This window comes from Tauraco erythrolophus, chromosome 9 (assembly GCF_009769465.1).
Source record: "Tauraco erythrolophus isolate bTauEry1 chromosome 9, bTauEry1.pri, whole genome shotgun sequence".
NCBI lineage: Eukaryota > Metazoa > Chordata > Aves > Musophagiformes > Musophagidae > Tauraco > Tauraco erythrolophus.
In genome coordinates, this window is record NC_141473.1 from 29316939 (window position 1) to 29333491 (window position 16553).

A 16553-nucleotide genomic window follows, 5' to 3' on the forward strand; every position below is an offset into this window, starting at 1 on the left:
AGACTTGAACCAGTACAGAGAAGATGGCAAACATGCAAAGTCAGTCCATGCTCCACAACACTTCATAGTCTGATTTACTGATACTAGCCTCGTATGGAAAATGAAGGAATGCTCGATGTGATGCTTTGAAATGGTATAGCTACTTCAGGGAATGATCATTCCGATCCAGCTGCAGATTGTGCTGTTGAGGAGCTCAATTTAGCCCTTAGAGGGAGCCACAGACTTGACTATGAAAAGGGAGGAAAAGAGGCAGGTTTTGTTGCCTCCGTCTGTGATAAGAGGAGGTGGCGAGGGGATGATTCTCATTTAGTTTTTGATTTTATTTAGTTTTTAATTGACAGCAATGTGCAAACCAGACACAAGACTGGCTTGTGGTGGTGAGTGCTCTAATGTATTTGCTTTTCTAGCCACAGATTTGCCTCAAACAAATGTTAATTTTACCTTTCCTCTTTCACTCTTTCAGCTCCCTCCTGCACCATTCAATTCCAGATTCTTCTGTTCTCCTTTTGATGCTGACACAGCAGGACTTGAAAAATTCAAATACTGTACACTGCTTCCTCTTAAAAAATGAAAAATAAAAAAAAAAGACGCAAACCACAAAAAGTTGGTTAAGGCTACAGAGCCCACAGTCTGGGAAATATACGATTGTCACATTTCTGTTTATTGTTTCTTTCTTAATTATATCCCTTTCTTTATGGAGAGAGGTACATTGCCTCCCTCTCTTTCCCTATAGTATGTAGGTAATAGCAGAATATTTTTATGTAAATGACATGGCTAAAGTAGGTTATATGGCTGTATCATAAAACCCAAATGAAAATGCTGTTCTGCTGGCTCAGCATTCATCAGCATTGCCTATTCATTTCAGGGAATGGAGGATGCACATGCTGGGAGGAAAATGGATGAAGACATTTGCAAGCCTTGGCCAGTTAAGCATTCCCCGTTTTCTTAAAAATGAAATTAAAATGTTTTCCTGTGCCTTTTCCTCTCTCTCCCTCCCCCTTTCCCAGCAGATGGATTCTAGTGGCAGTGCTGAGGACTGTGTACCAGAAAGATGCTATAACAGAGATGGGACAGAGTGTGTCTAGTCCCAGAAGATACTGTTAAAGATTAAAGGAAACTCCAGACTTAAATTTTAAACAGCTCTGAGCTCCTTGCAGAGACTGCTACTAATTAGAGCATCAAGTTGGGCGGCAGTTATCGTAAGGTAATAACTACTGACAAAGAGCCACATTAATGGTAATCTTTTATTTTGTGTACAGGCTGCTGAGATGTAATGTCTTTCTATAATGATTTTAGCTTACTTTGGGCTGTTGAACTAGGGGTAGCCAAGATGGAAGAGCAACAGAGAGGTCCTTGTCTTTCTAAACTGTTAAAAATACTTCCCAGAAAGGCTGAGATGATGAGCGGCCACAACCAGGAAGTGGCTACCCTTACTTTAAATTTCCCTGCTCTTCTGAGTTATTGATTCCTCCATATATTAATCAAGTCTGAGAGAGGAAGAGAAGGGAGAGAATTTTTATTTTGCAATATAAATGTTTATTTTGTGTTTCTTTGAGTTACCTCTTGTTCCTCAGCTTTCTGACTCTGGATTGTCTGGAACTGCAACACTCATCCATTACAAAATATGAGCTAATCCTAGAAGTAGCAAGACTTTTTAAAGTTTGATGTTTCTTCAAGGTTACCTTTTGAGGTTTGGACCTCAGAATTTCCAAATTTTCTGAGAAATCAGGAGAGTTCATGGTAATTTATTTGCGATAATTCAGATTGTTCATTTTGAAAATATATATATGGAAAGCTGAACTGTAATGAGAATCCATGTCTACTAGGTTAAAAATCCAGTCCTGAATTTGCATAGCATACTGCTGGGAACATTTCATATACAAACAACAGATTCATTGAGATAGCCAAGAGGGAAGCAGCCCTTTTATCTCTTTAACAAGACCATGTCTTCAATGAAGAGAAAAATAATTTTCTAGTAGACAGACACTTGCTCTGCCTCTGACAGGGTAGGTTTAGAATTGGAAATTCTGGTCTCAGTTATGCAAGGAAATCCATGACACTCAATTTTTGACTCTAACTATGGTGAGTGAGTGTTTTCTTTGAATTTTTGATTGCCAGACATCTCTTTATATTAAAATCTGTTAATTTTTACCTGGGGTCATTCTAGAGATCCTCTATTTATAGGGGAATTACGTGTCTAGCTTTCTCTCATTGAGCAGGTGGAGCAGGAAGGAAAGCTGCGCATACGCCTGTGTCTTGCTGGTCATCCTGACACCCCCATGTGTTTCAGGAGTGGCCTGTGAAAACAGTCTACTACTAAAGATCACTACTTCTAAAGATCTCCTCCAGATGTGAGGAGAGTATTAACATCTAAAATGATGCTTCCCAGAGGAAGACAAGCAGTGTAGAAAGATAATGCTTTTACACAAATATTCTTTCATAGAATCATAGAATGGTTTGTATTGGAAGGGATCTTAAAAATCCTCTAGTTCCAAACCCCCTAGCATGGGCAGGGACACCTTCCACTAGATCAGGTTGCTCAAACCACATGTGACCTGGCCTTGAACACTTCCAGGGACGAGGCATCCACAACTTTTCTGTGCAACCTGTTCCAGTTCATTCTGGATAAAGGGTCGCAGCTAATCAGGAAGGTTGTTACGTTTGAACTGCCAGCTGAGGAAACTGGCTTCTAAAGAAGCTTCATCATAGTGGACAGGAAAGCAAGTGGGACAGGCTTTTGGAAATAAACTGGGCTGGAAAAAGAATGAGATGGAGAAATTTCCTGCAGTCCATCTTCCCCATCATGTTTACCCATGATGTTTACTCAAGGGGGCAGATGACTATGTTTTGTGTAGTCAGGGTTTTTTTTTGTTCCTTGCAGTGCATGTTTGGGGTCATTCTGTGTGTATCAGAGAGGTCATTTAATAGTGTTCTAATAGTTGTTCAAGAGTATTTCTTCAGAGAGGAGAAATGTGATTCTGAAAGGATTTGTGTCAGATGCAAAAGAGATTCAAGGTACTGGAATGGTGGTTAGTGACTACACTTCGTTATCTGAATTATTTATTGCTCCTTAGCACTTTTAGTCTGGTGAAGGTATATGGAAGGTGGACCTGCTGTCAAATTCTTTCATATCCTACAAGGCATTCAGCATAGACACATTGAATGTTGCTAGCTCCTGATGAAGGAGCTTTAGCTCCTGATGAACCCAACAGGCTAGGCCTAGTTTGGGCCAAATAGCTCATTGGCCCAAAATATTCAAAACTTGTATTTCTGGGAACGCCATCCACCATTAGTCTGTTTTGGATATTTGGAACATTGGATGGTTTCTCAAGTGTGACCAGTATTTACGTACGTGACTGAGGTTCTCTAAACCTTTGGGATCTGTAGCTAGGTGACCATCTTTCTTCTTCCATTCACTCCATTCTCAAATTTTTATCAAATCAAATGTTAATTAGTGAGGGAAAGGAAGGGACTGGTGAAAACACTTGATTCTTCCCGTTGGTCCTCTTGGATTTTCCACCCCATAAAGAAACATAAGTCTTAAAACAAACTTAGCTACCAGTGAAAGCAAAGGGAGAGAGTTGATTTAAAAAGTGCCACCCATGTGAGAGTTTGAAGATCAAATGTTCTGAGGCAGAGTATTTTTATCTTGGACAAGAAATTAATGACAAACTTTGTGATGTATCTTTCTGCTTCTGTTGAATATTGGCTTATGTCAGAGTATTTGTTTATCTTCCTTATTTCCCCTTTACATTTCCACAATTTTTGTTTTGGAGTTGCTGTGCTCCAAAGAAGAAAAGCCATGACAGAGGAAGCCGAACAGATTAATTGCTGTGATTAGATGATAACATCTAATACCACATGTGACTTTAAAAAAAAAAACAAAAACAAACAAACCATACAGAGATTAATTCCACTTGATCATTTGGTTGCCATTTTCAAATATTTTTAGTGAATAATCTTCAGACAACGGGTTGTTCCTGAAGTATTCATTTCATCTCCTTGCTTTTACTATTTTTGTTGGGCAATTGCTCATTGAATGTTACTGGTATTTGCCTGAAAATTTGTTTATATGCTGTCTTATATCTTGCATCTCCATCCTGAGCTGCTTCTGCAGCTAAATGCAGTTCAGAAATGGTGGTTCTTATCGTGCTTAAATGCACATATTCCTTGATGAAGAGTTTGTTCTTTGCTGTGTGATAGCTTCTGATCAGGATTTGATTTCTGTTCTGTGTAGTCAAGTAAAATAAAATAAGAAAGATGACAAACGGGTAGAACAGCAAAACTGCTTGCCCTGAAGCCTTTGCAAAGGAGAGTCTTTTTCAATTAGTGCCAAAATGTGGAGCCACAGCTCTAATATAATTGAATAAAAGTAGAGAAACAAAGGCTGAACCCCTCAGGCTCTCCCCTTTCTGTACCTGACCAAGTGAAATAGAAGAAAGAAGCAGTAACAGTCTTTCTTATCTTAGTTTTATTTTCCTTGCCAAACTCTATTTCTTAAAAAAAAAAAATAAATAAAAAAAAAGCCTTTTACTTTAGGAGACAAAATTTGTATGTAAGAGACATCCTGAATTGCAGAGTAGCATGCATGTGAACCAAACTCTGTGAAGCCCAAACATGATGGGTTCTGAAATTCTTTCAGCTGAAGGCATCCTTCAAGTACAATCTTTGGATCCACGCTTCTACATGATACAGTGTCTTCTCTTGAATTTTGATTTAGATCAGATATATTTTCTGCCTAAATTAAGGTGATAGTCTTTTGCTTACCTCAAAAGAATGTTTATATGAGTAGATACATTAACAGTGTAAGTTTTTGAATATGATTCATGGAAGTCCATGAGTTTGACAGATACCTATCTATTAGGCAGGTTTCTTGTGAGGAAATACAGATCTGCTTTTGCTCTTCATTTTTGTGTAAACATCATGCAGTGGGATACGGCTGAGCCTGCAGAAGCGATCTGTGTTTTGTTATGACTCCGGGTGGCCACATCTTGGTTCTTCTTAGAAGACGGCCCCCTTCCCACAAAGTGCCACTCTTCCCCAGAGAAGCTGGTCCCCTGCCCAGTGAAAGCTGCCTCTGGAATCCAGGGGGTTTGTTTTTTGGTTTTTGTGTGTTGTGGGTTTTTTTTTTACCTAATTAAGTGGCTGTTGGCCTTGGTGCTGAAATAATACTGTTTTGCTGATGTTGGTAAAATTCTGTTAAATAGCGAAAAGCCATGATTTACCTGAAGAGCAACATTGTAACTTTCTCCAGTCACAAGGTGGAAAAGGATTAACAGCAGGACTTGCATAGTCTACCTGAACTGCTGAGAACTTAGTCTTGTTTAATTAATATTAATTTACTATTTATAAAGTGATAACAATATTCTTGTGGCTTTTGTTACATCTGCTTTTAATTTTAAAGGCATTTTAATGAGTTTGCTGCATGACAATATTTGTCAACACTAGGTAAATAGGACCCCTAATATGACCTACACTGTTGAGACTAGTTAGCAGGCTAGACTGCGAAATAATATGCAAACTTGTCTCTCCTCTCTTATCAGAAGAGATCAGTTCCCAAAGTGACATAGATATTGTTGGTGTAGGTGATACCTTTAACCATGACATCACTTTAAACCCCTGGGCAACACTTACACCCTGGGGAGTGTATTGTGGCTGAAGGGAACCACTTGAGCTGAAAGTCAGAGACTTTCTCTACATTGAATTTCCTTCTGCTCAAGGGAGCAAAGCTGATGGGTTCAATTAAGAATCTCTTCTTTTTTACTGGCTTGCAGTCAGGAGCACTGAAGTGACTTTTTTTTTTTTTTGTCTCCTGGCCTTTTCATTTTTTTTCCTTACCTTGTCTGTTCCTCCGCCTTCCTTTCACTTGACACCTGTCCCTACCTTTGGAGGATGAGATAAGCAGAGAACTCTGTCCCTGTAAAAGACGAGGAACAGAATATGCCCACACAAAGGGAGCCAGAGCAAGAATCGAACTGCTCCTGGGCAGGCAGGCTTGGGAGAGCTCCTTTGCAGGTTGCTTTCTGGAGTGCCATCGGTGGGGTTTTGTCACTGTAGTGAGTGTAATTGGAAGTGGGTTTAGCTCTTTTTTTTTTTTTATTATTATTTTTTATTTTTTGAATCATGCTGCAGCAAATTTTACGTGATATGTATATTGACCCTGAGCTCCTGGCAGAGCTGAATGAAGAGCAAAAGCAGATCTTGTTCTACAAAATGAGAGAAGAGCAGCTGAGACGCTGGAAGGAGAGAGAAGAAAAAGCACGAATGGAGGAGGCTGTGCTGAGAAAAACAGCAAGGCACAGACAGAGTAAGATTTGTGACCTCCTGTATTTATGAGCTGGGGATGGTGGGCATGCAACGGTCTATGGTGCAGCATGCATCTGGAACAGATTACAGGGAAGGATGCCAGCTGTCCCCATAGGCAAAAAGATAGCCTGGGGCAGCAAGAGCACGATGTTCCTGCTTCTTGTCTCTCAAGGCTGGTTCTTTCACCAGGGGAATAATTTAGTTTGGGAGTAAGGGGGTTTGGTTTGAAGTGCCTGTTCCAGTCAGGAGTCACTGCTTCATTTCTTTCAGTGGTAACAGATGTACCATGACCGAGTTTCCTCTCCACTCCTAAGGCTTTTATCTTCACCTAGCACCCCTGCCCCTCAGTCAGGCAAAAGGCAGTCTCACCTGTGCTGTTGAGGTTTTTTGACTTGGTGTTAAATGTTTGCAAGTGGCTGGAGTAGGAGATAAATTCATTAATTTGAGCTTGTTAGGAAGGGCTGTTGTGCCTAAGATGTGGCATCAGAACAGCCATACTGTATGAGACTAAATTTCCAATGGTACTAGTTAACACTCTCCAACTGATTATGTCTAGGGAATAGGATAATAGTGGGGTGAGCATGTATAAAAAACAAACAACTAACCAACACACAAAAAAAGAAAAAAAACAGAAATGTGTTTTCATGCAATATGTAGTTCAGCTATGAAGCTCCTTCCACAGACTGTTATGGATGCTAAATGGGTGACTTAAACAGCAAATAAGCAAAATGATGGAAGAAAACATCAAAAAACTTCTACAAATGTCATTTCCAAGTGTGTGATCTTGAGTCCAAGGGGTTTGGAATAAACAGAAACACTTATTTCCTTGCTCTCTTCTCTGAACAAGTGGCTTACAACTCTTTCCCCATTCACAGGATGAAGTTGTTATGCTGATGCAAGATAGAAACAATTTTCATCTTGAAAATGTAGTTGCAGTGATTCCTCACTCAAAAAGGAAATGTCGCAGAGCTATGTCAAACCCTCCTTTCCCTGTGAAATGCCAAAGATCTTATCCTATCTTTAAATCTATTAAAACTTGAATATTCAACATTTCTAATAATTTTGAGTAGCTGATTTTGAGAAAGTGCTCTAATAGCTATGTGACTCTGCAGTCAGTATTTAAAGTGTTGCTTGTCTTAACATACCCATCCATGGTAGAAAACTTTACTTGGAGCACCACAATAGAGACGGATTATTGGATACAATTGTCAGACTTCTTAAAATGTTTAGAGCCCCTGAATCCTACAAAGTTACCATTAGATACTTAACAATTCAAAGACTATTATTAAAGAAATGTGTTTCCAAGCAAAACTGCTTTCCAAGACTCACTTGAAGCAAACGCCTTTATGAGATGAGTCTAAAGTAAGGTACGATCGTAGCCTTAAAATAAAGGAGGAACGTTCAGAACACCCTAATCAGCCATAATAGTTTAAAATGTCCCCTTGCAAATGGCAAGGTGGATGTTGGAAAACCTCATTCTGTTTCATTTCTATTTTCTTCATGTTAGTGTTCTTACTGTGAATTGTGCTCTCCTAAGAGGGATGGCATGAAAACAGCTTCTCTCATTCAGCACAAAACCCTTGTTCATTTTGATTGATTTGTAGCTGAGAAAAAATTAAACATGCAGTTCAGCTCCACATACCAAAACAACATTATATCATTGAGATAATCTGTATTACGCTCATTTTTTGAGAAAGACAGATGCAGAAAAATCTAACTGCAAAAATATTTATGTGATGATTTGTCACAGTGTTGACACCTAAATTTCCATATATAAATTATACATTAAACCTGTTCAGCTTCCTACTACAGGCGACCATTTCCTGGGTAATTAATTTTATGATTTATAAAGAATAAGAGAAAGGAGAGCAGCAGAGTAACCTGTAGGTTATATTTGCTCTGACAAAAGTATTCACAAATACACATGGAGTTGAATTTCACAATAGCCCATTTCTATTTTGCCTTCTTAAATTGCCAATTTAAGGTATTGCTTAGGTTTGACTTTTGCCCGCTATTAGAAACTTTCTATTTCCTTCAGAACTGTACTAAAGAACTGATCTTACTGATTTTTTTTTTTTTTTTTTTGTAGAGAGAACTATTGGAATTAGATTTGCAAGTCAGGCGTTTAGTTCTGCTGAAAATATATTTCGACTTCCATGAACTGATGTGGGCCAGAGTTACAGGACACAACTTCCATCTTTCAGGCATGCCGATCATTAACTGTACAGATACTTGTAACTGATTTCTACTGTACAGTTCCATAATATGATGGTAAATGATCTCATAGCAGGGCTAGTTTCTTGTTAAAAAATGAAAAAAGTTAAAAAGTCAGCCAGAAATTGTGGGTATAATATAGGAATTACTGTGCAATATTTTTACCTGTATGACTCAAGGGTCAGAGTAGATGACTGTAATAATCCTTTCTTATCTTAAAATGTTGTGGGATTTTTTTTTCCTAAAAGACATTTGACATCAACATTTTTTGGACCTTGAAGGTGCTTAGTTTTCAGTTTTCATTGATGTATAAGCAAATTTCCAAACATTCTCTTCCTGTTATACAGCATAGAATGTGGAGTATTGCAATTACATGTTCTTTATTCCTTCGAAACTGAGGTATTTGAGCAGTTTCATGTGCAAGGTTTTGGTTTTGGCGCTCTCCTGCATGACACAGATTTTATATTTGTGCTATTTTGTTGAAGCCAAGAGTTACTCTGGCTTTATAGAGGTCTTTGTAGCCTGGCATATAGTAGAAAACAGAGATGAGACTTTAATATCTCTAATGCTTTGCTGAGTTTCTGAAATTTTCTATTTGACAGAAAAATGTGTATGTTGATTGTGAATACGACATGATGTTTATATAAAATAATTTTTTACTAATTTAATTAGAATTATCTTTATAGGACTACCTTTCAAACCCTTCTGTTTTCCTCATAGTTTGAATAGCTGCACATGAAAAATTTGCCACACCTCTTTGGGATGGGATAGGGTGAGACAGAACAAAAAGGATTAATGATAATGGACACTTCTTTAATTTCAAAGTGCTCCAAAAAGTGCTTGGGATTTCTCTAGAGTCCTATACCCCAATTGGTACAATTCTCCATCAATTCAAGAGCTTACCTGGAACGGTACATATGAGCCCAGCAGCGTAGCAAAAGGGATGGATTTTTTGGAACAAAGCAGTGATTGTGAATCCAATTTTGATTTTCTACAGTGATTTGAGGATGAAGGGTTCTTGTGCAAGGTTTAGATGTGTTGTCTTACAGAAACTACAAGTGTAAAGTGGGGGAGGAGAAAAATGGCACATGCAGGTCAGATTGACCTTGTGCTAGAGTTAAAATCATCAGCAGGTTTAGGGAATGCTCGTCAGTGTGGTAATTTTTTAATTGCGTGGAAACTAACTAGCAAAGACCAAAACTCTACAGTGTTTTTAATCGAAGTTTCACTGAGCACAGATTGTCCCTAAGTGTCCTGTTCAGTACTCATAAATTTGCTTCTTAGGAAACAATACCAGGTCCAAACCACGAAAGGTGTAAATTTTTGAGAGTGTTTAGCAAGCCAAATAGCGTAACAGTCTATATGTAATTAATCTGATTCTTTGTTTCTAAAGAAAATAATATTAGTCACCTACAGTAAATGCTAAATTATGCCTGCTTTTCTGTTTGGATTGTTTGGTTTCATGTGTTTTGAGGAAAGGTTAAAATTTAAATTTGTATCAGAATGAGTCAATGTTAAAGAAATTATTTCACTTCGGGGTGAATTAAATGTTTTCAGATTATTTGACAGTTTTAATTTCTTTCCCTTTTTAAAAACACAGATTAATGTCTAAAAGAGAGCAATATATAAACATCACTTCAGAATGAAATATTTCCTTTAGAGGATATTGAATAAACTGTTTTTGCTGTTTGTACCTAGCTTACATTTGTACCTTGCATAAAAGTATTAGTAGAATTTGAGCATCATTTGGGTTTTCCCAAAACTGCAGCATTTAGTGAACTTATTTAAGGTAAAAAAAGTATTTCACAGCTTTAATTAAATCATGACTGCTGGCTTGTACTGAAATAGCTTCACGAGTGAGTTTAGTTCTTGGAGGTCTGTCTCCAGTTCCTTTACAAATTACTCCTGGGCAGATCTTTCAGGAACATAATTTCATTGTAGTAAAACAGGTATCCTTTTCTTACTGTGCTAAAATCACTAAGGGAAGTCTCCTCAAAATTTTAAGATCCCTTTGGGATTTGCTGAGAGTTGTCTGACAGGCACCTTTGCAAAGAAATGTATATATTTGCTTAGGCAGGAGCCCTTTAACCAGTATAGCTGAGTTGGGAGTAAGCAAAGGACCCTGCCAATTTGGATTTTGGCTCTGATGCAGTATCCAGAGCTGTCGGCATACCCAAAATGAGATCTCAAAAACTATTGAGCATTAGGGAGCTGAAGGACAGCTATGTGGGAGGGAAGACAATGCTGATCTGCTGCTGCTTATTCTGACATTTATTCATTGTGAACTGCAGCTCATGATGTTCAGACAGGAGCTATTTGTAAACACTTGTATTTACCTGTCCTTAACAAGAGTAGCTGGGAGAAAATTAGGTAGGCTTATCACAGCACGGCTAGAAAATAATTTCTGTATCTAAATGGCATTTGTGTTAGAAAATCATTAGAGAGTAGATGAAGCTATTTGGAAGCAAGTATTTCAAATATCACAAGTGGATGGTTGGAGGATATAGCAGTGCCACATGCAAAGGCCAGTGAGTGGGCGTGTGTTTCTGTGTGTGTATGAATGGTGAGTGGGTGTACATGCAGTGACTTTTTTTTTTCCTATGGATTTGAACTCAGAAATGTATTCCTCGTTTATACTAAGGCCTCTACACATCCTGGTAATGCTTAGCTAAGATTTTATCTCCTGCAGAGACATGCTCCTGGCAGGGTTCGTTGTCTCTTTCTCTGTATCATTGGGTATGGGTCTAACCAGAGGCATCAGACCTGAGTATTTCTGAAATTTCTGGCCATATGTGGTCTTGAATTCTGTAGAGCCCTGTCTTTTGTTTGCAGTTCAAATACAACTGAAAAAGTAACAGGAGAACATTAGAATAATTTTTATTAGGAGACTGAGCCAACAAATTTGAAGTGATTGGAAAAGTTTTAATGTAACATTCACAACATGTATAGCAGCTTGTGATATGATGCAGAGTTGTTAGTACTCTATACCTTGGGGTCAGAACTTGGCTGCTCAGAGCTTGTGCTCAGCGTGGCTGTGTACTGAGGTGCAGTTAAACAGCAGCTTCTAAACTGTCTATTCACTTCCATGAACCTGGGGCTAAAAAGAGACCCCCAACTGCCATATGACCTAAATATGTATCAGACGGAACAAATTCAGAGGGACTTTTCTGCCCTCCTAGGATTAGCTGTAAGTCTGTACTTTTTAGTTTCAGATCCTGCCCTGCAGCTGACTTCTCCATTTTGCAGAAAAGTAAGAGCAGGATATTGCTGGCTACCTGGGTCTTATTACACTGGAGGTTTCTCTTGCGTGCGATCCTCAGGGCTCCTGTTGTCTGGAGCATCTGACATCAACTGCTTTCTGAGAGAGGCTACTGGGTTAATTGAGCCACTGGCATGGAGAGCATTCCTGTGTTTCTCTGCAGCATTGTGTTCCTCAGCCTGTCTGGACACAGTGGTGTTAGATGGACTTTCTTGTATACACTAATGCTCTGGTAATGATAGGAGGTTGTGACTGTCTATAAGCTCATAAATACTTGATATGGAAAGAGAGCAGTACTGTGGCCAAGGGGAGAATGGGATTTGTCCAAGCTAATTCAATATTTCCATGCTGATTTTGCCAGGTTTTAGCATAAACGACTGAAACATTAAAGGACAGAGGCACCAGGTTTTGATAGCAGGATTTGGAAGACACAGAAAAACTCAATGTATTCAAGTCAGCAGTGGATTTAGCCAGACACCGATGGTGGTTCATTAACCTTCAAGTCCACTCGTGTGCTGTGGTGCTATAAAAATCTCGCTGTAGTGGTATAGTTCTCCCTGCTTTTGTGGTCTTGTGTGCCAGATAAAAGGAATCAGTGCAAACCTGCCATGCTGCATTAAGTAGGGGAGTGTGGTGCAGAAAGTGATCCATAGTTCTCTGTTCATTCTGTGACAGAGAACCATTATGCTTCTGCTTTGAGTTTCCAGCAGACCCTGAAGTAGCCATGCAGGCTTGTTTTTGTTTATTCTCCTGAAGCAGAGGAAAACCTGTTTGCTTTGTGATGACTCTGTGTGAGAAACCAAGCCCTGTTTATAGCTTTTACTCTTTACAAGAGACAGTTGGGATCAGGAATTAGAAATTATAATGTTATGTGACTTGACTTTTTTATGAAGAAAAAAAAAAATTGAATTATACTGATGTGAATGATTTTACAACCTTTGACTTTGATCTGATGCGTACCTGCATTTTTATACTGTTTACAGTGAAAAGGTCATTACGATGGACAGACAAGAAACCACCTCTAGATTGTACACAGTTAGAATCATGTCTTTAAGAATGAGTTCTGAATGTTATCTCCCAGTTGAAAGTGGGCAAATTACAAAATTATGTGTAACAGCGTGCTTTTGCCAAGGAGCCAGGAAAATACGTGGGACATACTAGATAGAGATTGCACAAATGCTACTTTATTTCTGTATTTCTTTTTTTGTTCTTCTTTTTTGTTTTACAATATGCAAACCTATATATACGTATTGCACATATACATACCATGTGATAAGGCAAACCCGCTTACCTTTGTGTGTTTTGTACAATTATCTTTGCTACATTTGTTAATTACCATAGTCGTATTTGAGTAACAGTTTCCTCCCTTAATGTTTGCTCTCTTGCAGTCACTCTTCCTTTCTTTGATCCTGCAGGGGTATATTGCAGCATAATTATTTCCATGGTAACAGGCTGTAATTCCATAAACAGAAGATTGAGTTTGTTATATGATCAGGAAGCAGCTGGAGAGCTATGAAGGCTGATTTTTCAGCAATGCTGAGATCCTGCAACCCTTATTGATATATTAATGTAAATCAGCTGAATTTCTTTCTCCCTCTGCAAATCCTTCTTTAAATGGAAAGGCGCACAACACAGTGTTGAAATTGGAGGCTGTGTAAACTGAAATGTTGGGGGGATGCTTGAGAAGTTCAGAATTTTTTCCCCATTTTCTTGTTATTTTAAGAATTGAAGTGATGGGGTTTTTTGGATATGTTCTTGAAAGAGAGGAATCCATGGTCCTATGACTATTAGCAGGGGCAGACCACAGAATTAATTGTAGCAGATCTTCAGTTTATTGTGGGATTATGTTATTTTCACTTTTTTCATCATTACCACCTAATTATTCTATATGTATTTTAATGAATTTACAGCAATTAATGTTTAGAAAAATGTGTTCTGTCCTTTGAACAGTCTTTCAGAAACATTCACAGTAACTTCCTAGGTTTTCTCCTTAGAAAGAAGTAGAATTATGTGTATTTGTGTGTTTGTATTAAAAAAAGAAGAAAAATTTAAATAAAATACTTATACTGAGTAAGCTCAAGGAACTGAGAACAGCCTAAAGCTCACATTCTCATTTTCATCCTAATCAATATGCTTCTAACACATGTCCTGTAGCTAATGAAACTGAGTAGAACCTTATCTACCCTTCAGACTATCAAAATTCAAGCTTCTTTAAAGAAGGCATAAAAATAATTTGCTCAGAAAGCCAAGGGTAAAATCTCATGTAAAACACATTGTGCTTAGACCAAAGTATACCAGACACCTAAACTCCAAAAGGAAAAAAAAAACCAGCCCAGCCCTACAAGCACACCAAACTCCGCAGGCTACAGTTTATCTCTGAATGGCAAAATTCCATCAGGCTGATCAGCTCGATGTCAGCAGTGAATGCTCATGCAGCCTGTTTCAAATGCAGAATAAGTTTCAGGAGCCTTTTTCTAGCACAGAGAGAGTAAAGAGGAGGAATATTTTCTATAGAGATAGTCAAATGATATTTGTATGACTGCAAGGCTTTCCAGCCAGTGTGGAAGAAGAGTCAATTGCTATTGCAGAGATTTGTAGCTTGCAAGCAGGAGAACTATGGTGAGAAGTCCAGCCTCAGAGAAACAAGACTGTTCATGGAAACAGCAGACTGTTTTGAGAAAGTTTAAGCAGCCTTTGAATGCCATTCCATGTTTCTGAGATTATGAATCAGTGGTCTTTTAATTTTCTGAATTTACACTTGACACAGCCTGTAATATTCCCTATGAGAGCAAGGCAGTTGGATTACTTGGCACTCTATCATTTTGCTGGGCTAAGCTGGCAGACTGTGGCTAAGCAACAGCACGGCTGGGAGATCTGACACCAAATCAGGCCTCTAATGGTCATTGGAGTAGTTCGCTTGTAAACGCTGGAGATGGGTCACAAACAGGAATTGTTGGGGATGCTGTAACTGTTAAGGCAATGATGAACAAGCTTGGAGGAAGGAAGCTGACTCCAGTAGTATTCCATTTGCTCTGATTGCTGTTATTTTTAAAGCACTTTTAGTTAGAAGTAAGTATGTGTGAAAATGAAGACAGATATAACCCAAAACTATCATTTTGAAAAAAACCTCCAAAAATAAACAAAAAGCCCCACCAAACACACAAAAAACCAACCCAAAAGACCTCAAAACCCCATCTGTGGTTCTGCCCCTCTGTCCCAATTAGCGGAGGCAACAAAAGGCCCAGTTCTTCTTTATGTAACTCCATTTGTTTCAAGCCCTTGTCACAGTGTGGAAGTCTGAGCTGATTGGAATTGAAGGCTGCATTAGCCTGAGCATTGCGTGCAGCCAGGATTCCCCCTCCCACGCACCTTCGGGTGCTGCTTTCCCTGTCTCCCAAGGTGGCTGGCAGTGTTCAACCGTGGCAGTAATGGTACCCTGTCTACACCAGGGACTTTGGAAGGGCAGCACGACAGCCAAGAGCAGCCTGTGGTGTCATACAGCACAACCTATGGTCCATCGCTGTGTGAATATGCGTATGAGACTGTTGGTAGAGACAACAATGGTAGTGCTGTTGGTAGAGACTAATAATTCTTATAGATGAGAGTCTCAAGTTTACTATTGCTCTCTAAGGCATTGCTTTATCCTTTCAATGCTGTTATAAAATTGACTGCATAAAAACCATGCATATAACATGCAAAAAACATGCATAAAACAAATAACATAATTTGGTGTTATTTTTGATTATATGTGTTTATATACGCAAATTCGTGTTGCTGTTAGTTCAGGCTGTAGGTCTCCCAGAAAGTTTTTACTGCCATGCCTTTGTGTTGGAAACTTGAGATTTTGTATTTGCTTGGAGTAGGGAGCAATATCCAGAAACCAATTTACTAGTCTCAAAAGCAGTATAGATGTAGGTTTAGGGGAACTCTATGGGAGATACTAATTCATTGAGGAGCTACAGGTGAAAAGAACATCAAGAATTAATGTTGCCGTCTTGTAGTGCTACAGAGTTGTTTTAGACAAAAAAAAAAAAGGTAGAATGCTACAGCCAATAGATTGTGGGTCTGAAAAGTAGAGATGGAAAAGACTTGGTAAATTATTCAGTACATTTTTCTTCTAAAGCAGTATTTGTTTCTATATTGCTTTTATTTCTACTGTCCAATCCAGAGTAATTTTGATGTCTGCTACTTCCTAATGGTAAATATTTCCAGCTTGCCATAGTCTCACCAGGAAAAGAAAAGAACTTTTGTGGTCAAGGCACAAGACTGGGACTCAAGAGATTTAATTTTTATTTCCTGACTCTGCATTACGCTTTGTGACTAGACTCAGAAGCTTGCTTCTGAACAGGGAGTATAAGGTTCCTTTGCCTCTTTCTCATCTAGATTTCAAATTTTTTTAGTCAGAACCTGTCTCTTCCTTTCAGATTTAGTTGAATTTTTTTTTTATTTCTGTTTCATTTGAAAATAACTGTGTTAACAGAACATCTTATTTTGCAGACAAATTTAATACTTGAGAAGCATCTTAAAGCAGAATTTATTTTGTTATAATCAGCCATCAATGTTGGTAATTCTCTGCTTGCAAAGCAGACAACACTAATTTCCTAGAAAATTACTTTCCTTAATATTTTTGTACTTTCAGCTCATACCTTGCAATTGCTTCTACGGTTTAAAAGTACAATCTCAGTATTGTTAGCCTAGAAGAGCTGACACTGACCACTGTGAACTTGATTCTGCAGGCTGCAAAGACTTTTTAGATGGCAGGAATTTCGTTTTC

The 16553-nt window shown here is 38.5% G+C and overlaps 1 protein-coding gene across 1 annotated transcript in view; it reads left to right on the forward strand.

Annotated features, from left to right (window-relative positions):
* The first annotated feature begins 6123 nt into the window (after positions 1-6123).
* The window catches only part of SH2D4B (SH2 domain containing 4B), a 65681-nt gene continuing 55251 nt past the window's right edge, over positions 6124-16553 (forward strand). The window contains exon 1 of the mRNA XM_009979942.2: positions 6124-6307. Coding sequence (XP_009978244.2) covers positions 6124-6307 — 184 coding nt within the window. The remainder of the gene's footprint in view (positions 6308-16553) is intronic.